The following is a 25,210-nucleotide window of genomic DNA, read 5'->3' on the forward strand; positions in this document are numbered from 1 at the left end:
ATTGCGTGAAGCCTATTGTGCTTATCCCTATAAGCTTTGATTTTATCTTGAATAGACAGACTTCTTTGGGCTAGTGGTGTTGTCACAAGGCTGTGGGAGAGTTGGACAATCATCTGATAAATGCGGATCAAGGGAATCTTTGTGCACACAATAGTAGCTACAGATTCAGAAAGTGATTGAACATGCAGTTGTATAGAAGTCTATCAACCATTTCAGTGCACTTTCTGCATTGCTGGTTAATTGTTAGACATTCCGAGTTCTTGGAGCTCGTATTGTTATCAATTGAAATAGAATCAGCTTCTTCGTCAGAAATGTCTTCGACGTCAAGATGAGGGAAATGCTAGCCATAATATCAGTAACGAAGCGAGCTCTCGACTTATCACCTTCAAGCCCATATTTATCATGATATCTTGATATCCTTTCGACGTATAAAAATTTATAAGAATGTGACAAATATGATGAGCGAAAGTGAATGTTTTGTGTATATGAGGGATTTTTTTATATCACATATGCAAACCCAACGACTTTTAATGTAAACGCCAATATGCGCTGCCATTAACCCACGGAAATATACAAGTTTGAGATTACTTAGAACCATTTGCATCAATTGGATAAGAGAAAAATAACAAATATTCTGTAATAAAAGTAATATTCGTTACTTCCACATCATAATGGATCCGAATATATATATATATATATATATATATATATATATATATATATATATATATATATATATATATACCACATGATTTAATGAAAATGATGCAATTCAACAATTATTGTTCAGTGTTCTAAGTAGTAACTCATTGCAGCTAGTCCAAATGAATGTCACGTTCCAAAACAAGTTTCTATGGTACGGGTACCGCATGAATTTGGAAATGTGCAGCTTCTCCATAAAACAATTGTTTAAAACTTTCATCCAATTCTGGGCAGTTTTTAACCAATAATATGCGCTTTGGGTGAAAACTACACAGAAGGCTATTCTTATGCGGACATTGGCTCATGTATGCCTATACAAAGATTCGAACTCCCTATTAGGACGATTGGTTCCAATCAGTGGGCATTTGACCTGGAAAACCTATCGCAAAGTGCTAATGCGAAGCTCTTTAATAAGCTGACAACAGAAGCTCACTCAAGTTGAAACGCCATGCCCACACCCCACTCTCTTCAATGAGCCTTTTCTATAATTCTATTTCTTCATTACAGTTGCCTAGTCATGAAGAAATTTCGCGCCTACGATCTGCATCAAAATGATTCTCGCAGTTAGGTAAAGTTTGGTACTTGACGATGGGTTCTTTCAGAACAATACTCGGCGTTTTGCTTTGGTTTTTACAAATCGCACAAGGGAGAGGGAGTAATATTCTGATATACACTTCATATGGCGCAGGAAGTCATTTTATGTGTGCAGCTCATATTGGAAACGAGCTAAAGCGGCGTGGCCACAACGTCACTGTCATAATTAGCAATGCCTATGAGAATAGGTCAAAGGAAGAACAGTACAAAGACTTGCAATTTGAGATCTTCAAGCACAGTGTGCCGGTTGAAGAAGTGTGGAGGAGGCATGAACTTATTACAAAAGGGGTCTTCAAAGGAACTTGGCGTCAAGAGAGCTGGTATAGGATGAGTGAAGCTATCAACGAGTATATTGGTGATTGTGAGGATTTGTTCAACGACAAGGAACTTCTGCAAAGACTTCGTCAAGCTCAGTTTGATGTTGCATTGGTTGATCCTTATTTTCCGTGCACGTTGCTTGTAGCTGAGTATGCTGCCAAAAGACATGTGTCGATCATGGCTACCTCGTTTTCACACCTTGCTAGATACAATGGGAACCCTTCAAACGCTGCCTACATGCCAGAGATGAGCCTTGGTTTCACAAATCAGATGACCTTGATCCAAAGGGCTATCAACTGTATAATGGTTTTAATTAATGAATGGATGAGAAGAATGACCGATGTCGTTTCAGCCATCCAGGATGCCCATGGAATCTGCCCGGGGCTTCGTCCCAGTGACCTCTATCAAAGGTCACAACTGCTCCTTGCCAATGTTGATTTCGCCTTTGAGTTTCCGGTTCCAGTGATGCCTAACCTGATACCAGTTGGTGGCATTATGACGAGACCAGCAGGCAGTCTAACTCAGGTTAGTATTCTATAAGCAATAAAAGCAGAGCATCGCCATTTTGCACAGGGGAGACCCTGGCAGGGGTAGGGGGCGGGGAGCTAGGGTGGTACATGCAAGGGGTGACAACCCTTATGATTTTTTGTATGGAGAGGTTGAGAGGAGAACAATTATTGTTTTTTTTTCTTTTCCGCATCTTTCTAAAATTAAGATCATGATCTAAAGTCATTGTTTGAGATGGAATATTCTTTGAGGAGTGTATATGGACTTTGAGGCTAGCAATACACACTCACACATTGTACGAGGTGAGCAATACATAGGTTTGGTAGGGCATGGACCACTGGGGAGGCCTACATTACGCCACTGGCGGATCCAGGGGGGCCTGGGGAAAAGCCGGCCCATACCACCCCCCCCCCGAGAGGCACAACTAAAAAAAATAATGCAAAAGTGCCAATGAAACAAAAGTGTGCCCCTTTTAACATTGAACCCCCTTCTTTTGCTTGTAATTTATTGTGGACGAAATACCCATAATTTTTTAATGAAAAAACTTTTCCTTATTTATCCTTATTTTTTGTTAAAAACTCTTTTTTGGCTTTTCAAATATTTCCTCGGGAAAATGTGCCCCTCCTCTTTTGGAAAATCTTGGATCGGCCCCTGCATTACGCCTATATCCCTAAAAAATAACAGGGTGGGGGCCATGAGCCTAATAATAAAACAAGATGGCAAAATATACTCATTCGACCCAACCCATCTAAGTTTTTTTTTCATATTGCTGATTGACAAAGTGTATGAATATGATTAACCATCTAACAATGATCGCGCTGATTATAGGAAGGGCGGTCACACTTTTCGTAATTCCGAAGGTTCGTAACTCCGAAATACGTAAGTTGTGTTTACCTCGATGTTCGTTAATCCGAAAACGAAAAAAGGGTTCGTTAATCCAAAGGCTCACTCGTTTATCCGAAAACGAACATGGAGGAAGTGCACTCTAAAAGACGCATCTCGGTAAGACGCGTTGCCATGACTGCAAGATGACATTTAACGGTAAGGTCCCCAACCCCCTCCCCCTCTATAAGCCAACTGCAACCCACGATATACTTCTGAGAAAACTCAAGGAGTATCTTAGTCGGTGTTAGAGGAGGGGTAACTAAAGTCACTCCTTCCATATTAACTCGGAGTAACGCCCTGTTTGTAATAAAATTACCACTTTATCCATGATCACTTCTTTACTGTGTATTCTCAGCTTAACTTCAAGAATGAATCAGATACAAATTTTGACGAGGCAGCTAAGATGCATAGAAAAGTATTATATAGTTTTATAAAAACTTGCTAGCGAAGAAAATCTGTCGACTTTGTTATATGAAAATTTAATTTGTGGTAGATTTCGATATTCAGAATATATCTTATTTCACCGGGGGGGGGGGGGCGGGGGCAGTCAAATCTATTGCTGTACACACGCGTGACCAAAAAAAATGCGTTTAAAGCTTTGTTTTTTTCAGTTTGGGACGCGGGCCGCGCGTGCACTCGTTGAGGGTATAAAAAAAAACGATTTAAAAAAGGTAGTTTTGAAAGACTGGTCAATGGTCAATCGCAGGGTCAAACGTATTTAGTGTATGTTTTTCCCAAAGCTTTTTTTTAAAGATTAGCCAATTAACGTGTTTAGAGTATGTTTTCTCCCAAGTTTTTTTTCCCTGGGGTCACTACATAATCTAGTTAAAAAACTTGTCTATAGGGGCCGAAATGTGTAAATAAATCCCACGAAAACTTGTTTAGGGGGTTATTTTGCACACAGAGAAAAACTCGTTTAGGGGGTGTTTGGACATAATTTGGTCACGCATGTGTACAGCAATACATTTGACTGCCCCCCCCCCTTGGGCGACGCCCCTGTGTATATATCTCCCTTTTCTTTCGTTGTCACGAACCCTCGAAACACGCCCGCTTTGTTCATCTATTTTGTTTTTAGGACCTGGAAGAATTCGTCCAGAGTTCAGGGGATGATGGAATCATCATCTTCTCTCTCGGGACCTACGTGATGCATATGGAAGAAGAGTTCATTGTCAAATTTGCAAATGCCTTCGCCAGACTTCCGCAGAAGGTGCTCTGGCAGTTCCGTGGAACAGCGCCACCTCTCGTTGACAAGATACCCAACATAAAGACCATGGAATGGCTTCCTCAGAATGACCTGCTCGGTAAGACCGTTCTCGTGTCTTGAGGTTTCGATGCCAGCTTCTAAAACATCGGTGAAATGACCAAAACTGTCTTTTGTCAATTCAATTCAATTTTATTTATTTCACTTCCATCAAACAAAAAAAAACAAGTTGTATACCATATATAAACATAAGTATTTGTATCCGTTGCAAAGAAACAAAAATAATAATACACATGTTGTGAAAAAAAAGCACTATTTGGGCAACACATTGGAGGTTTTAAGTAAGTACACTATTTTTCAATAGAAATTAAATTAAGATGGAAATGGAGGGACCCACTTAAAAGCAATGCTTGTACAATGTGGGCCCCTCAAAAAAAATAGATAACACAACCAATAACAAAGTAAAAATACAGATATATGTAATCAAATGAGAAAAAATTAAATAAATGATAAAAAATACAAAATAAATACGAAGTTATAAAAAAAATATAGTTTGTATAGGACAAAACAACCCGTCCTAAAATGTCGATGGCATGTATTAAGAAAGAAACCCATTTTTCTTTAGTTCAGCATTGATTACATAGAAATTAATTTAACTTCATATTACCTTTTTTAGGCTAAAGGGGACCTAAAAATTTCCAGTTGAAAATTACTTGGTTTCTTATTTGGTAACATGATAATTGTGGTATGATTGCATCATATTAAATTTTCCAATTATCGCCCTTTTCATATGTTACTGCAGGTCACAATAAAACACGTGTTCTAATGTACCAAGGAGGAAACAACGGTCTCTACGAAGCGCTTTATCATGCAGTTCCCGTCGTCGTCATACCCTTGTTCGCTGACCAGTCCGACATCGCAGCTAGGGTGACGACTCGAGGCATGGGCCTCTCACTCGATATAGTGACCGTAACATCGGAGAAGATCGTAGACGCCCTCAATGCCGTTATACATGATAAGAAGTAAGTATAATCGAGGCGAAACCTAATTTTTGTGTTTCCAGACAATTTCCACAATGCAAAAACACCGATGGAATTCTACCGCAACCCGGTATCTATACAGTGCGTATAAAAGGAAACGAGACAGTTTTGAAAAGTCTATCAAAATTTTGTTTCAAATCTTGATGTTTATATTTGGATGTTGATAGATGATCTGATGTCGTATCTTTCAAATGCCACTAAAAAATGCATTTCATTCATGCGCCAAATGGCAGAAAATATTGATCATCAGACTTTTTGCTAGTTTTTGTTCAACTTTTCATTAATTTCTGTATAAATTATGTTCATAATTGGTAAATATAATCCTTGGATAATATCAGATATGTGTCTGTGAGCACAATGAGGTCGGAAGTCTTCTAGGGGTACCTATTTGACTAAAAGTAAATTTTCACCGGAAATATGGATCTTCCTTTTCTAAAACCATTTTGGTTGTTCCTTGATATTGTTTCAACAAACGATTAAGAAGCATTGAATCATGCATCTTAGCTGCGCTAGGGGACAATGTTACACCTCTTAAGTTTGATGTTTTGGTTTTGGTCATGTTCAAATCTTTCGAGGGGTATTTTGAAACAATTGCAGCCACTCCTAAGCCCCCATTCGACAGGTTGTGCCGACTCAAGGGCAGAGCCAGGATTTTCCAAAAAGGGGGAACCATTTTTCCGAGGAAAAAGTTGACAAGGTTTTTAACTAAAAGTTACAGAAAATTGCAGCCCTGAAAACAAATTAACAGATTCTTCACTATCACAGGGAGGGGGGGGGGGGGGTGCACACTTTTGTTTTAACGGTATTTTCACGTTTCAAATTTTAATTTTGCTTCTCAAGGGGGGGATGTGCCGGCTGTGCCACCCCCGGATCCGGCAATGTACCGACCTACATGTTATCGGTTGCAAAAATCTTTCAGATCTTGTAAATTTTCAGATTAAGCCTTTAAACACCAAAAATAAAACATAAGTTCATTAATTCTTATCACAAAATAATTTCATGTAAATTCTTTAAGGGGAAAATGAAATTTCATAATCATGGTTCCAATTCTGGTTTGCTGGCATGTCTAGTTTGAGGTTTTTTTTCTAGATATTAGCAAAATTGGTCAATTAACCAATTATAATAATTAACTAATTGTAAATTTCAATTATTTGAACAATTTCAGATACAAAGAAACGGTTACAAAGCTGTCGGCGATATTCCATGACCGACCGATGACACCTCTTGAAACGGCAGTCCACTGGATCGAACACGTCCTCAAGCACGGTGGCGGCTACATGCGATCACCGATTCATGACCTAACCTGGTATCAATATTACCTTCTCGATGTCGTCGCCGTTTTCCTTCTCGTTTTCATCACATCAATTGTTTTTGTGGTGTATTCATGTAAACTTACTTTTAAGGGATGCAAGCGAATGTTTATCGGTAGCAAAGCTAAAACTGAATAAAGACACCTTTTGTCTGTTGGGGGCACTAGCAGTCTGCCCCCCGCCCCCCTGACGAGTCACAACCCATGCAAAGGACTTATCCCTGCCCCCCTCCCCCCTGACGTGCTTGAAATCTTTTTTTTTTTTTTGCTTGTCAATTTTTTTGGCGGACGGTTCCCCCGGTACACATGCCCCCAAACAGTAGCGTATAGGATTTTCCACGGGGGGGGGGGAGGGGCCTGTGGAAAATCCTAGGTACGCTACTGGTTGGGGGCATGAGGACATATGTAATGACGTCAGGGGTGAAAAGGGGTGGCACTTATTCCCCAAAGAAAATTTGACATGAAAAAAAATCAAAGGAATAGTGTCAGAACGACATATTTCTTGGAAATGCTTTCAAAAAAACATTTTTTAAGAATATGTGCGTAACATTAATGAAACATTAACTTTATTATGATATCAAGCATATGTTTTGATGGCCAGACAAGAAAAAAATAAAGACATTTTTTTTTAAATGTTATCAAAATAATAATAATAATTATACTCAACATTTATAACGCGCTTTTCCCACATAGCCTAAAACGCTCACAATTTAAGTTCATTTATTTATACAAACAGATAATCAGAATTACATATTAAATGAAGGCAATGTCCAATGTCCAATCATGATGTTAAAATGACATGAAAAAAACATTAAGAAAACGAAATAATGAGTTTCTGACATTTTTATAATGTTGCATAATTAATGTAAAAATATAATTTTTAGAATGTTCTTAGGATTTTTTTGGGAACAAAATCTAATGTTATAAAAAGTCATGAAAATATGTTTTCAAAATATCTCAACAAAACGTTTTTGAAAAATGTTTTTTTGATGTTTTCTAAAACTTTTTCTAAAATGTATTAGAAACATAATAATTTTGACGTTTTTGTGATATCATTTTAACATTTTGAGAGAAACGCAATATTTTAATGACATATTTAAAAATTTATATCTTTGATGTAAAAACAAAATTTTCAAAACGTTGTTAGAATATTATGACAGTAAAAATAAATGTTCTTGAAATTATACGAAACGATGATTTTACAATATTTTAAAGAAACATTTTTTGAAAAAGGTGTTTCAATTTTTTTCCAAATTCTTTTTAAAAATGTATAAACTGATTACGCTTTTGTGATGTAATACATGTATTGACATTTTTTGAGAAACAAAATAACATTTTACCAACATCTTTAAAATGTGACACATTGAATGTTAAAATATTCTAAAAACGTTGTTACAATATTCTAAAATTAGCATCAAACGTTCTTGAAATGTTATGAAACTACGTTTATACAATATTTCAACTCAACGTTTTTGAGAAATGTTTTCCTAATATGTTTCCAAACGTTACCGAATGTATTTTAGACATATTTTCCAATGTTTTTATGATATGATTTTTACTTTTTTTCCAAAAATTTAGTAATATTCTACTAACATTTTCAGAAGGATATATATTTAATGAAAAATCGACATTTTAAAAAATGTGTTAGAATATGATAATAACGTCAACGATTATTGAAACGTAAAAAAATATATATTTGTTATAATAGTTCGACAAAACATGTTGATTTTTTTCTCATATTGGCCAAAATATTTCAGAATGTGTCAGAAAAATCCTTATTTTAGTGTCTTGTATTTTATAATACAATTCTCTAACATTTTATAACTTTAGTATTATGTTTATACATGGGATTTAAAAATACATTTTAAGGTTGTTATAATATCATACCAATAACATCAAGCGTTCTTGAATTGGTATGAAACTATGTCTTTCGATTATATAACATCGTTCTTATAATGTCATACAATATGTGAAAAAACATTAAAATATGTTCGTAGTATATCACTAAAATAACATAAAATTTTCTCGAAATGTCATGATATTATTTAAAACTATTTTAACAAAACATTTTTTTAGAAATGTTTTTATAATTTCTTTTAAAAAGTGTATCAGAAACATACATATTCTGATTTCTTTTATATCATTTAAACATTTTTCTAGAAACAACTATTTACTAACATCTTTATGTATTGGGTGTGACAATAACATCAAACGTTCTCGAATAATTGTGAAAATATGTTATTAAAAAAGTGAACATATAACAAAAGGTTTTGTAAGTTTTATCCAATGTATTTATCGTAATAACATCTCTATATTACGATAAATACAAAAGATAAAAATACAATTTCAAAGGATAGCTAGAACTTAATGATAATAGCATTAAAGTTGTAGAAAGGTTATCAAAATATTTTCCCAAATGTTTTTCCAAAATATTGATGCATTGAATAGTTTACAAACATCTTTACCCGAATGCGAATTTCATTTCAGTGAAATAAAATGAAAGATTATGTTTTTAAGCCATTGTCGTACATTGATTGTTCAAAGGCTGTTTAAGTGGAGTTAGTGGCATACATCCATAGCTTCTTAAATTGGGTGCTCCTTTTCAGTAGAACCATTGGTTTATTTATACAATATGACATTTTTAACTTGTACTACTAGAAGAAATTTAAAGACGACAAGAATTACTTCAAGACATAAAGGAGTGTCATATGATGTTGGTAATTTGAGACCAATATCTGTTCTACCTGCCTCGTCTAAAATATTAGAAAAAGCAATCCACAATCAACTTTATGAATACTTGAATGAAAACGAATTGGCAACAAATTCCCAGTCAGGTTCCAGACCGTTGCATTCATGCCTAACTGAAATTAAAGACTATTTGTCTGATAAAATGGATCAGGGGCGAATGATCGGAGGTATTTTCCTTCGATTCACGTAAAGCGTTTGATGGTATACCACACAATTTCATTCTTGGAAAACTGAAGTATTATTGAATTAAGGGTAAATAATATGATTGGATGTAAGTTTTTTTGGTAACAGACAGGAGACATTTTGTCGAAGTAACTAATTGTATTAGTGAAAGTGTTAGAAATAAATCAGGCGTCCCACAGGGCTCCAGTTTGGGTCCATTAATATTTTGTATTTTTTTCAATGATGTATGTAACTTGAATTCGAATGTTAATTCCAAATGCGTCTTCATGCAGATGATACTGCTACTTTCTCTTATGATGTTTTATCTAAGGAGGTTAAAGAAAATTGCAAAGTGATTTTGATGTTACCTGTAACTGGCTCGACCAAAACGTGCATTTGCATAAAAAAGTCATAGGAAAAGATTGAAATTGATGCTTTAATGATAAAATATAGAAATGAACCCAAAGAAAATGTGAAATATAGTGAAATACTTCATGTACTTGGGTGTAACGCTTGACTTTGGTATGACTTGGAGATAACATGTATTTAGTATCATTGTTAAAATATCTCATACGACAGGTTATGTCAATACGAGCTTCTGAATTTCTGCGATGACGTCAGAAGCGAGAGTTTCGGATACCTTTCTCGAACACGCCGAGTGAGGGCGTAGTCGATTTATCGAGGATCGAAATTTTCTTTGAAATAGAATGGAAGTAATTTTCGGATTTTTTTATAAAAGTCAAGTCAATCTGGAGATGCCAATGTTATTGAAGAGTTCAAGTTCAAGTTAAAGATACACTTTATTGGTCATACAAGTCTGGACGAAACGTCAACTTGTGTGATAACATTGGTACTCATCTTGTCACTAATTCGTCACTCCAGAAATTATGTTAGAACATGTCCAAAATATGAGCTAGTCATCCTGTCACAAACACCAGCAGCCACATGTTGATAAAGGGAATCAGACACTTTCTTCCGCCTAGAATTCTTAAGAATTTACATTTTGCCAAGATTTTATCTTATGTTGATTATGGTTGTACAACTTGGGGAAGCTGTGCAATAACCAACAAAAATAAGATACGAAAACTGCAGAATAACTATGCCCGAATAAGTTTGAATAAGGACTATATCTTACTCCTCAACATGAATTGTTACCACACACAAACAGGCCTACAGTGCTTACAAAATACAAAACGATTTAGCACCAGCCTATCTGGAACCACTTATCTACAAACGTGATGTAACTTATAAAACACGATATTCTGAACAATGTTCCTTTCAAATACCCTGCGCAAGGACGGATTATAAAGGAAAATATTTTTGCTGCCGTTTTATTTAATTCGCTCCCTTGTATACACAAATGCACGTCCCTCCAGGCATTCTGATAGCCATACACTAAATAGCTTAAAGCCTGTGTATAGCTTTGGTAAAGGGTCAATAATGTGATTGATAATCGAATATTATCTAAAATGACAGTCTTACTGAAGCGTAGAGACCGTTAGATATTTTTCCAACTGCACTTCTCTGAGAAAATTTCAAATATTCAAATCTTGGATATATAGCGCCCTCTCTCGGTGTTGTCGGCGATGCTTGTTTTAAATTAAAAAAAATGGGCATTCAAGCACTTATCTTATAAATTTAGTGATTAGATATCCAAAAGTTACAGACAAAGAACATATCTTGAAAGTTTCAGCCCATTCCATGATTTGGAATAGGATTTAATTGAAAGACAAAATCACACAGATATTTTGATTTGATCGGGTGACCCGATCAAGTTAAATTTCCATGTAAAATCGCAAAATTTATCCTGTAAAAACACATTTTCATTTCATATCCTCCACATCATAACTGTTATAGGGCATATCCATTCATATTAGCTAGCAATGAATTGGAATAGTGGTAGGTGCATTTTGGTGGATTTACCAAAACTATACAAAGCTTTAATGTAATGATTCCACGATACTTAACTCTTTATGTATGAAAAATGCATTCTGCTTTTACTTTATTGATATGTCACATGGATTGAAATGCTATTGATGTAGAGTTATTTGTTAAACTGCAGTGCGCCTTCGGAAAAGGGGTTTTGCATAACTGAACAGGGCTACCATGCAGTATCAAATAAAAATAAACAAATAGATTCTTTAAAACGTTTTTATCGTATCATATTGATTATTTTTCTGTAACAAAATGCTTTTAAAATGCTATTATGATATTACTTTAATAACAAACATTTTAGAAAGGTCACGGAAAAGTATTTTAACGGTGCTATAAGAACACGTTTTCAAAACCATATATAGATAGAAATCCATGGTAAACAAAACACATTTTCATGATTTTTTTTCATAAATCAATGAAACATCTAAAAAGCATCATGAAAATAAAAAATGAAAATCAATAATACATTGTTCAAAATAGACATGAAAGGAAGTACTCCGAAAGTTTGCTTTGCCCAATTGATCGTGGGCCCGGCAGCCACTGTGCAGGGCCAGATCGACGAGGCCCTATCCCTTTATTTAATCGTTGAACGCCAAACAGGATTGCAGCAACTCCCATCTTTTAACGTCTTTTGGTCTGACGCGGCCGGGGTTTGAACCCCCGACCTCCCGGTTGTGAGACATTCTACCAACTGAGCCAACACACTTGTGAATGTCAATGTTTTGTATCAAATCAATCCATGTAATTCCAAATAATGTACACAAATGTAACATTTTACACCATATCCTGTTTTATTCTTACAACGGTCCTCTGTCCCATTCCTCTTCGTCCAGATGCTCGTCGGATCCCCTTCATTAACAATCTCGACTGCGTGTCTTTGCCTTTGCTGTATACTTCGTTTCACACTTGCAGTATGAATTATGACCTTCATTTGAAGTAAGTTCTTGTAATTCATGGGGAGCAACCACTCTGTCATGAACAAGTGCGGGCAGGCTTGAAATGTCACTCGTCATAGATTACTACTCGAGTCACTGGAAGGTGACTGGAATCCTGATACACTAGCGCCATCTTTAGCTCGAATCGGTTGAAGATATAAGATTCCATTATCTAATATGATGGAATGGTTGAAGATAATGGACGGGAGGGGCGGGGCAAAGTGCAGAAAGGTACACACTAAGAAATAAAGGTTCAAAATTGAACCCCGAAAGGTTGATGCAAAATCAGCACCCTAAGGGTTAAAAAAGTGAACCCCTGATTTCGGGTTCAAAAATTGAACCTTGCGTTTGGGGTTCATTTTTGCACCCTGTGGGTTCAAAACTGCACCCATAAGGGTTCAATTAAAAAGATTTGGGGCGCAGTTTTGAACCCGCAGTGTTCAAAGATGAACCCCAACCACAGGGTTCAATTTCTGAACCCCAAATCAGGGGTTCAATTTTTGAATTTTGAACCTTTATTTTATTTATTGAGTGTGTAGACATCAGAGAAGTGGATGAAAATTATTGCAGCGGTCGGGCGGACAGAAATTATAATTCTGAGTGTTTTTTTTTTATGTATAATCTCGATGGTCCAGATCCAGTCACTAAAATGACTAGACCTAAATAAGCATTATGCATGTGACATTATTATCTCATTTCAAATGTTTCATATTTAAATTATATAACAGATTTGGAATGAATAAAGGAATAATAACGAAATTGTATAGACACTTTTGTTTGAAATCAGATGATAAATCTTTACCAGGCGGTCCAAGACTCGTAACGAAGTTAAACACATAACTATAATAAACACATAATGACAAACTTGGCAATAGCTACAGGTCCTTATTTCCTAGAATTGATAAACATAAAAACACCTTTAAACAAACTTCAAATGCCAATTAATATTTATTTAGAAAAGATTAACCGCATATTCACCCCCTTATTCATTTATATATATCGTCAGTCAAACAGGGTTTGTGTACTCATACGATGATCATAAATTGATTTCCCTGCTGATAACTCGTTCACGTTGTTATTTGCATTGCAAGGTCAAAATGGTTGAAACTTTGTCATATTCCATCATAGTGGAAAAGGCAATGTACTTTTTAAGAACGTCTTTGTGCTGTACATATACGGAAAATCCTTGTTTCATTAAAGCGAACATTTGCTCGCACTTACTGATAAAAGGAAAAACGTCACCTCCAACCATAGTCAAAAGATAAAACTACCAGTATGTAGCTGAATTATTCCACTATTTAGATTTATCCCTATTTCAGAATATAGCATGTTAGGACTACATGTAGCTATAGCATAGGCCTAACAACTTCGACATTTCATATTAAAAAAATAATAATTTGTGATAGACTTTGACACAAACAGAAAGTAATATCGTATTTCACCCTCCTCTCTTTCCTCTTTTTTTTGGGGGGGGGGGTCGTGAAAATTTTCCTGGCAAGCGCCCCAAGCATAGGCGGCGGAAGCAGGGGGGAGGGGGATCCTGCCCCCTAAATTTGAGGTGGGGGACGCCCCCCTCCCCTAATATTTAAGTTTCATGAAATAGGTTCATATACTTTTTACGTTATGACAACGTTCCAAAAATTTAGCCTGGTTAATATTTTGATATTGATTCCCCCAATATGGTCTAAGTTTATTGACCCTATATGAACTTTGACCTTGGTCATGTGACCTGAAACTCAGGCAGGATGTTCAGTTATACTTGATTACAGGCGAGACAAAAATGCCACATCACTAATTCCCAAATTAAGTAAAAAAAAATAGTCATTATATATGGCTGGAAATAGTATCTTCTCTCAGATAATTTAGTACCATATTTATGTTGTATGTCTTCAATGCTTCGATAATCAGTAGGTATTCTTTGTCGATGTAACTTTTGATTTGCGCCGAAGAAAGCTAAGGCATGGCTGCAGTTAGATGTCAAGGATGTCATACTCTTACAAGGGTTGCATTGAACCCATTGCAAAACACCATTTTTGACTGGTATTGCCTAATAAACTTTTTTTTTTGTATCAGTGAAAAAGGATTTGCAAACTCATGTTCGATTTTGACATCATTGGCATCCGGATTGCAGCCATGCCTTACTTTGACGCTATCACTTTACAGCACAATAAAAAAAAATACCTCGAACTTCAATAACGATGTTTATCGAATACCTCGGCACGTCATGACTAACGGTTAGGTTGTTGTTTTTTTTCGACAGCAAACCCTTCAAAATATACACCTACATACCAACTATACGTGACATTTCCTGAGGTGTACTGTTAATTCTTAGCAGCTTTATGAAGGACTACCACCTACATGTACGTTCGAAAGTCAAAAAGGGGAGAGTGTTGTCATCAATTTCCACTGTGAAGCATGTTACCCTCCTGCAAAGTAAAATTGTTTCCAGAGCATCTCATTACAATGAACTGGACAAAATTTAAATATATGTTAATGTCATGTCAATTTAAGATTCTTAACATTGTCCAATACATTTTTTTTCAATACCCATTTTTGACAATATCCAGGTACCGTACCAAATCAAGAAAATTCGCATTTTTTTTCGTTTCAATTTAAATGAATATAAATTGCTTTCCCTCTCCTTTTGGTAACGGCGTTTGTTATGGCTTTTGAGAGATTATTAGCTCTGCTTTGTGAACTTTAGGGGGCTGCTTATTCATCAAATTTAAGCAGCTATCCTCTCGGTTCATTTTTCTTTTTTTCATTCTCCTTCTATTAACTCCATATTCCATTTATCAACAATCAAATAAACTGTATCCCCCCTCCTGCTCGAATGTTATACTTATACCTACAAATCTATCCTATTTCCAATCCCTTGAGGGATCCACAATTAACAAGACCTGATTTTCAATGGATCCCTCCATTTTCACAACTTTTATTTTATTAAGAATAAGATAAATTCAAATAACCTTGCAGATGTTTAATCGAAATTGTTCTACAGTTTTGTTTTACCCTCATGGTATAAATAATAATTGTATGATTATCATTATTGTGTATTGCTTACCGAAAATATTTATCCATTTTCTTTGTTTGGTTATATTGAATACAAAGTGTATTCCCTTGTATTAATTTTTATGGTTATTATTTCATATTTGTGTAATATGTTGAGTCTAAATGAAATGAAGGATATGAACTTCAGACCTGACTATCAAAGCGTTAACACATATTACAGAAATGTGACACCTTGTTTATTTATTCATTTATTTTTAGAAGATACTGTTTCAGGCCATATATAATATTAATGTGTTCATGACATATTTTACCTTAAAGTTCGGGATTTGTGAGGTGTCAGGGTTTGTTTATTTTTTACTCGCATATGGGTTGTACTTATTTAGACCTACTACTCTGAATACTTGTACATTTTATTTCGTGTGTGGTAAGGACGACAGGATATGTTTTGAAACTAAAAACTATTGCGCAAGAAGTTTGGTCGGAATCTGAATGGACTTCGTAGCATTGCGAGATAAATACCAAAGTTGGTCATTAACATGAATGTAAAAATAACTGGAAAAAAAATCCATTCTGTTCTTTTTTATTCATTGTAGTCTGATAAACATGATAAAGGTAGCATGATTGCACAAAGTTTTTTTTGCCAAGAGGGTTGTTTACCCCTAAACAGTCGGCCATTGTCATTTTGATAGAATGGGTTCATGAACGTTTCACAACGAAATGATATAAAGAAGGCATGAAAGGTGCGTGGTGTGTGTGGGTGTGAGTGTGCGTGTGTGTGGAGGGAGGAGGTTGTCAGTATCTACATACCGGTCGAAACTCTTCAAAATTCTGACGAGCAAATAGGGGATGGGGATAAAAAAAGTAGGTCCCTACAATAGGGCCAAAGTATTTCATTTCCACATTTTATAAAAAGAACAATACAAACAGTGCATACATGTAGATGGTATCAAATAAACAATAATTGTTATTGTTTATTAGATGGTATGACATGATATTGCACATTGGGTCGAGATTGGCAAATGTAGATAAAGGCCTTGCCAAAGGACAGTAGTGCTGCGGTTGGATACATTACACAAATAAATACATTACATGAAACAATGAACCCAAATCTAAACAATACTTATTTACAAAAATACAAGATAAGAAGAGAATCAGTCTATGTAAATGTGGGGATCATTTAACAAGTTAAAAACTTAAAGCATAATCCCAATTTGTCAATAAAAAGTTTAACTTTTGCAGAGAAAGAATGGAAAAAACTAAATGTAATTGAAGTAACTTAGTCTACGGAATTAATATTTTTCGTAGAAGAAATGTTAAAGTTTATATTTGAATAATATATTAAGGGATTGCGATTTTTTTACATCTTCAGGAAGACAGTTCCAGAATACAGGATCATTATGAGTTATCAATTTTCGGGATAATGTTAATTTCACACGGTAATCAGATTTTCTTCTAGTATCATGATTGTGAATATAAGAATTTTAACAACATTATATTTCCAGTAATTTATTGTAGTATGAATACATAAAGATACCAAGATTATAACTATAAATTCATGCACAGGCAATAATTCAATTCAACTAAGAAAGGGTTGGCTCTAGCTGAACCAGAATAAGATATCTATTTGATGACTCTTGTTTGTAAATTTTTATCTGATAAATATTTATGTGAATCTCCCCAAACGATGATTCCATAATTGAAATATGATAATATTAAAGTGTAATAAAGCATTAAGGGAATATTTAGTTGTAAATAACTTATGGCACGATGGCTAAAACAATGTATTTGTGTCGTCAGCAAAAATAACGAATTTTATCATGTTTATTAATAAATTAAAACAGAGATTAAGATCATATAAGAAAAATAAGAGGACCGAGGATGCGCCTATTGATACTGGTTTGAACTCAGAATGACATGAATTATAAATGGCACATTGCTCTTTATTACTTAAATAATTGTGTATTAATTCAAGGGAAATGCCCCGTATTCCATTAAAAAAGATAATTTACTAAGCAATATGTCATGGTAAATACAATCAAAAGCCTTTAAGATCATACTTCCAAACGTTATTTCATTATTATCATAAGCATTTATAATATCAGTTAAAGAATCTATAAGAGCATGAGATGTATAATGTTTTTTTCTACTTCCAAATTGTTTTTGATGAAGTATATGTTAATTATTGAAATATTTTGTAATTAGCCTAGTATGAATTTATTTATTCATTAAACAATATTTCAATAGGGTGCCCTTTCAGCAAAAGCTGGTATCAAAAGGGGCCCTAAAAGCATAAAAATAGTACATATACAAGTGGTAAAACATACAATGTAAAACAAGGTAAAAACATATAAATCATACATAATTATTAGAAGACAGAAAGGCATGAAAAATTAAATCACTAAAATATTTGTGGTACAAGAATCATTGACATTTTAACATTTGCTGGACATTATATATGATTTCAGTTCTTTTTTAAAACTAGAGAGTGTGGATAGGGTTTTTAAATGAAGGGGCAAGGAATTGAACATTGATTTTGAGGAAATAATGAATGAGCATTTATAGTATTCAGTATTGCATTTTGGGACATCGAGTAGTAGATTGGAGGCGGATCTTGTATTTACGTTATGTTTTTCGGATACTAATTTAAAATTTTCATTAAAAAAGTCGGAAGATAAATTATTCAAGCTCTTAAATATAAATATACATCGAAAATACATTACTCTTTGGGGATAGGAGAACCATTCAAGTGTTTTAAATAACTGATCAGAAGGGGTGAGGACGTTTGCTTTGAATATTATTCTGGCAGCACGTTTCTGAAGTTTTATTATTTGATTTGTTTGTGTGATAAATCTTAAACCCCATACCTCACAACAATAGTCAATTTGACTTTGGATTAAACATTTATAGATTAGTTTAGCAGTGGTAACATCAATGAATGGATTAGCCCTTTTCAGTATGGCGAGAGCAGCACATACTTTTTTACTAACGTGTTCTACATGATCATGCCAAAGAAGTTTATCGTCTATTATGACACCTAAACACTTAGTGGAGTGAACCTTATTTATTACTTTACCATCAAACGTGATAGAGATATCTGAATCTGAATTATTATATTTGTTCATTCTTTGTCTTGATCCCAGAATCATCATATTTGTCTTTTCAACATTGAGAATCAATTTATTTAATTTTAACCATTGGTTTAAAGCATTTACATCTTTTTGTAAAGCCAATTTCATACTATCTATATCACATCCTGATAAAAATAATGTTGTGTCGTCGGCATACATTGTAACTTGACCATTCTTTATTACATTCGGCAGGTCGTTAATAAGTACTAGAAAGAGTAGCGGACCTAATATGGATCCTTGTGGTACTCCGATAGACACACTTTCTTTCTCAGAAATAGATTTGTTATATTGAACACATTGCAATCTCATGTTGAGATAAGAGTTAAACCATCTAAGTGTTTTATCGGAACAGCCAATACACTGGAGCTTATTTAGCAGTACATTCGTGTTGACAGAGTCAAACGCACGTCTAAGATCAATGAAAACAGCACACACTAGCTGACCATTGTCTATTGCTTTAGACCAGTGATCCGTCATTGAAGCTAAAGCGGCTGCGGTTGAGTGACCCGGTCGGAAACCGAATTGTACTTTACTCAAGATTGACTTTTTGGTGAGATAATCGTAGAATTGTTGATGGGCAAGTCTTTCAATTATTTTGCTTATCGTGGGGAGAATTGAAATTGGGCGATAGTTACTTAAATTTGAAGTGTCACCTTTTTTATAAATGGGTAAGACTTTTGCGCATTTCCATTCATCAGGGTAGGTGCTCTCCAAAAAGGATTGATTGATGAAATTTGTAATGTAAGGTAGAACAGTTTGAATTGAAATCTTTAACGGTTTCGCTCCGATGCCATCCAAACCGCACGCTTTAGCTTCTTTTAACAAATTGAAAACCTTTTTTACCATATCTTCATTTACGGGTGAGAAATTAAACGTATCTTCTGGTGGTATTGAATTACACGCTGTGTTATCATTCTGGTTACTACAGTGTATATCATTACTAGTTGTATTTATATTGATAAAATAATTATTAAAAGCACAAGCAATTTCCATTTCGTCTTCAACCATCTCGCCTTCTATATTAAACTGGTTTGGTAATTTCTGTTGACTTTTTGGAATTAGGTTTCTGAGACATTTCCACATATTTTTTGGATTATTTCTGTTCAATTTGATTTCATTCATAATGTACGAACGCTTTTCATTTCTTATCAATGTATTAACTTCGTTTCTTACTTTTTTGAATTCAGTCCAAGTACTCTCCATTTTGGTTTTAATTGCTTTGACATGAAGGAGATCCCTTTTTGTCATAATTCTTCTGATGTCAGATGTTATCCATGGCAGGCTTTCATTACGTACTCTTATTAACTTGATAGGTGCAATTTTATCTATGATGTTTTGGTATAATTCTTTCCAGGCATTCCAACTGCGATTCACATTCGTTGGATCTAAACAATCATCAAAGTTTACATTAAGAAATTCTTCATTAAAATTGCTTGGAGTAACATTTTTGAAAGACCGTATTTGTAATGTTCTCCCAGCTTTTCTGACCTTTATATGCTTGCGTCTTATAGCAAATACCATAAAGTGATCACTTATAGAGGTGATAATTGTACCTTTACATAATATATTATCATGGTTTGTAGTAAATATCTGATCAATTATTGTGCTAGACGTATTTGTAACCCGGGTCGGTGAGTTTATTATCTGTTTGAGATTGTATGGATCCATGACCCTTTTAATTTTATTTCTGAAGCTGTTTCTAGCGTTAATTGAGTAATCATTAATTGAGTAATCATGTTTCTAGCGTTAATTGGAGAATACATTTCTCCAGCGATTTGGAGAAACATGATAATAAGGAAATTGGCCTATAATTTAAGAAAACTTTTTTCTGGCCAGATTTATAGAGAGGAATATGTTGCGATATTTTACAACTATTAGGAAATATACCTTCTTGAATACATAAATTAAAATATAGCATAATGGTGTATATAAATATAAATAGTACATTCGATTTTCAGCGGCAGATGCAATGGTAAGCATCTCTCGCTGAGAATCACTTACAAAAATTCTCATGTAACGATCATAGAGATTTGTTAAGCAAAATTACTAGTCATCTTGTAAATAATAACTAAAACAAACTTTCAAATGTATCCTTTATTGGAATTCAACTCTTATTTACCATTTTTCAAACTAAATAAAAAAAATGGCAAAGTCCTCACACGAAAAATAAACGAAGGTCGCCTTCGTGTAGGTATGTGTCTGAATTATATCTGCATCGAGCAGTATATTGAAATGAAATACCCTTAAAATTAATTTATCATTGTATCGTGTTTAGAATTAGTTATAAATACATCCCGAGGAATATATTACTTGAATAACAAACAGTGGAATCATCCTTTTATTTTTTAAATCTCTGGATTGATTTCATAACGAATAGTAGTCCATGAATTGTGTTTTTATGTATTGCGCAAGACCTGCGACTGACCCAAATGAACTTTGTAGAGTTGCGTGATGGAACTTTTTTGAAAGCAAACAAAGTTAGTCATTTATCATGTTTATCGGTAATGATATTACACTCTAAGAAATAAAGGTTCAAAATTGAACCCCGAAAGGTTGATGCAAAATCAGCACCCTATGGGTTCAAAAATTGAACCCCTGATTTGGAGTTCAAAAATTGAACCTTGCGGTTGGGGTTCATTTTTGCACCCTGCGGGCTCAAAACTGCACCCCTAGGGGTTCAATTCAAAATTTAGGGGTTTGGGGGTGACATGCGAAACTTCAAAATGTCATTTTATTCTTATTTTACACCCATTTTTATATATTTTTTTTCATTGTTAGGGCCTGTATTTGCTTGATATTTCTCTTTTTCATTCAAGGGTGGGCTTGACCTTTTAGAGTGTAGCTATTCGTCACATTATGGCTATAATTATACATGCATATGTTCGACCGTATGCCCGAAATAGATATGAAGCCTTGTAATTTATCATATAGATAAACATAGGACTGTAGTGTACGTTAGGAACAGTCAAAATTATTTACATTATTAGAAATCAAATCCAGGTTTATGGGGGGGGGGGGGGGTTCACTGGTGCGGATGTTGTGTAGGCCTCCAATCACCCCTTCCGGTTTCAACGTGGAAAAAAGTGAAAAAGCAATTATAATATTCTTTATAATGATATAAAACCATAATTATCATCATTATACTCATACACACAATTATTCTTATAATCATCATTATGATTACATATTATATGATGTAATCAATCATGAAAGTCAATTGTTTTCACTCGCTTCGCTCTCTCTCAACATAAGAAATATGGAGGATATTAATTCAATAAAAGTATAATGCATGTGTACATGTTGTGTACACACATATCGAGATGGGGGTTATTAGCGCACCCCAATATACACTCTAAAAAAATGAAGTGCTAATTCAGCTCTTAAAGAGCGTGTATAGTGACTGCACTTCGGAGTGCTGATTTTTCTCGTTCAAATTTGAACTAGACAAGTCAGCACTCCGAAGTGCAGTCACTATACACGCTCTTTAAACCCCTTTTCCACTAGGGCCAGGACAGCGTCAGGACAAGGCGCGGAATGTAATAATTACAATCCGCGACCCTTCTGCAACCTGTCCGGACATTCCTAGGAGTGTCCGCACGCTGTCCTAAACCCTTCCTGGTGTTCGGGAAATCAAAATTTGTCCGCATCCAAATTTTGGTCGAGACCAAAATTTGGACGCGGATATTGAATTCCTGACACCTTCGGGACCCTGTCCTGACGCGGTCTTGTCCGCGCCCTAGTGGAAAACCGCCTTTAAGGCGGTTTTCCACTAGGGCGCGGACAAGACCAGGAAGGGTTGCGGAAGCAACTTTTGTCATTTCGGCATGCTGTCCGCAACCAAATTCCGTAAAAGATTATGCAAATGATCTTGTCCTAGGACACAACCAGGACTGTCTGCGTATTGTCGTAGGACATTCCTGGGACTGTCCTAGGACAAAATTATCTAAATAAATTTGTCGGCGTTCGGTGCGGACAGCATGCAGATCGTATTAGGACAGAACCGGAGACATTTAGGACAACGTCACGAGTGGTAAATTCAAGGACTAGGACAATCGGACAACTTGCGAATACTCCATAAAGATTATCGTTCATATATTTTTTTAAATGAATTTAGGGGTGTTATTTGGGTTTTCTTCGACTACAAAGACTATACAGTGCGTCCCAGAAAAGACGAAACCGAGATTTAGCGATCATTTATCATTACTTAATCATAAATAAAATAGACAAATGACCTAACAATTTAACCCTAAATAGACTGGGCTATTTCGATGCCTAAGAAGACTGGGGGGGGGGGGCTGATTCAGCCCCCCCCCCCTTATGATCTCGGCCGTCGATCGCGCGATCGCGACGAAAATTGGCACACGCGTTACCCATGGCATTATTTACAAAACTATAACATCAAATTCTGCAAAAATCTCATGTTTGATTAATTATGCTAATTTATGCGTAAAATCATAAGTTTGCTGTAATTAATAAAATAATGCCCCTGAAATGCTAATTTTTGTTTCACATACTCTAGATAGGCATCTGATCAAATTTATAAAAAAAAATTTCAACATCACATTTATTTTCTTATGTATTCTATTGTTTTCTAAATTTCTTATGTATTTCTTTGTTTTTCGACTTTTTGTTTTTTATTGTTTTTTCAATGGAAATTGTCGGGGACTTTATTTGGACCATAAAAAAGATAAAATTAATTGATTTTAAGCAGTAAAAGAAAAAATAATGATACATTTATGAATTTTGGTTAAAAACACTATTTGCATTGGATTTGTACACAAATTCACGTTTTTGAGTAATTTTGGGTGTGCATGCACTTACGAAATGTTGCGTAATTTCCGAACCGCGTACCCGGGGTCACAATTTTGGTCTCAAAAGTTGCGCGAGACTTGAAAGTAAAAAGTCAGTGATTGACGCGGTCAAAAAATTTTGCGCGGCGGATTTATCGCGAAAAATGTCGAGGGGGGGGGGCTGAATCAGCCCCCCCCCAGTCTTTTTAGGGTTAAAGCTTATAATCTCCTCTTTCATCTGATATTTCTTAGATCATTTCTCATTCTCACATGAGTGAGCAAATACAATTTGAAGAAAGGATATCAAAAACTCATTTGGCAGGGGGTATCTGGGTTTCAAAAAGAAAACCACATTTTAGAAAAGTTCAATATATCCTCTTTAATTTGATACCTAAATTACAGAAAATGGTCAAGAAATAACAAAGTTCTGGTCATTTGAAATAAGGCTTGAATTTCAATAATTTCATAAAATGACGATGTTCTCCAGGCTGGCTTTCAACACTCCGTTTTGTTGACGATCAGCCTTCTTTTGTTCACGATGCGAAAGCTTCTGTGGGAAACCGGTGAAAACACGTTTATCTCATGAAATTATGGAAATACAAGCCTTATTTCAAATGACCAGAACTTTTTTATTTCTTGACCATTTTCTGTAATTGAGGTCCCAAATTAAAGAGCAGATATTGAACTTTTAAGAAATGTGGTTTTCTTTTTGAAACCCAGATACCCCTCGCCAAATAAGTTTTTGGTATCCTTTCTTCAAATTGTTTTTGCTCACTCATGCGTGAATATGAAATAAGCTAAGTAATATCAGATGAAAGAGGAGATTCTAAGCTTTAAATTGTAGGTCTTTTATCTATTCTATTTATGATTAAGTTATGATAAATTATCGCTAAATCTCGGTTTCGTTTATTCTGGGACGCACTGTATAGGATTTTCTTTTATTTCAAATAAAATTGCAAACAGTAATGGACATCCCAGGGAGACAGCTAGGGCGACGCGAACCCTCACTTTTTGGAAGGGGGGGGGTATTTGATATCGAATGCCCCCCTTCCCAATATTTGGAACGAGCAAAGGAGAAAAAAAAAATGGAGAGGGAAAAGAAACAGTAGGGAAAATAGAAGAGAAAATGAAGAGGAAAAACAATAGGAGAAAGACGAGTGAATTAAAAAAGATGAGGGGGGTGGGGGATTTCATGTCACTATGTTAAATTTTCGCTCACGCTTTGTACTCGCATTGCCTAATCTATGAGATACATAACTTGCTCAATAGACTTATATTGAGTTTAGAATATAGAGTTTTGAAGTAAATATACAAAACATTTCTCGGACATTAAGTTTGCAATTTGTTTGATTTACAAATAGAGTTTATAGTTTTCTGAAAAATAACTATATTTTATTGTCTAAATATGAAGACTTTGCGCGCTAGCATTATTTGATTTGTCAAATAACTATTCTCTTCGCGTATTTTATATTTTTTTTGAAAAATATCCCCTTTTTAGAATGGTCTGATTGTAAATAGTATCAGCTAAAGCTGATCGCTTGCATTTTGATTGGGGATTTATGTATACCTGTATCAATTGTAACAAATTATTTTAAATTCCTCGACAGTTTATCAAAATTTTCGGCTTGCAATTTGCGCTCGCATTATTTGTGTTAGTAATATATCAACCCATGCATCCTATTCATGATTACAAAATGTCCAGTTATCTGACCTTAATATCAATTTCACGCCCTCTTTGGGCTTATTAGATTAATAATTAATATAATAACATTTTAATGATTTCCTAATAATCATTTTCCTTTTTTTTTTCAGAATGGAATATCGACAAGTTTCATCTCTCGCTTGGGAAGATAGTCATCATGTTATGATATTTGTCCTATTTATAAAGTCAAGCGTTGCCTATACGGTCCTTTTTCTTTTCAGTTGAGTACATTAGAATAATCT

The 25,210-nt window shown here is 34.9% G+C and overlaps 1 protein-coding gene across 1 annotated transcript; it reads left to right on the plus strand.

Moving 5' to 3' along the window:
* Positions 1–1,245: 1,245 nt before the first annotated feature.
* LOC121420021 (UDP-glucuronosyltransferase 2C1-like) lies at positions 1,246–6,797 on the plus strand. Its single transcript, XM_041614544.1, has 4 exons — positions 1,246–2,139; positions 4,082–4,307; positions 5,010–5,229; positions 6,413–6,797. The coding sequence occupies exons 1-4, from the start codon at positions 1,291–1,293 to the stop codon at positions 6,693–6,695; spliced, it is 1,578 nt and encodes a 525-aa protein (XP_041470478.1). The 5' UTR covers positions 1,246–1,290; the 3' UTR covers positions 6,696–6,797.
* The last annotated feature ends 18,413 nt before the right edge of the window (positions 6,798–25,210 follow it).

Source organism: Lytechinus variegatus, chromosome 8 (genome assembly GCF_018143015.1).
Source record: "Lytechinus variegatus isolate NC3 chromosome 8, Lvar_3.0, whole genome shotgun sequence".
NCBI lineage: Eukaryota > Metazoa > Echinodermata > Echinoidea > Temnopleuroida > Toxopneustidae > Lytechinus > Lytechinus variegatus.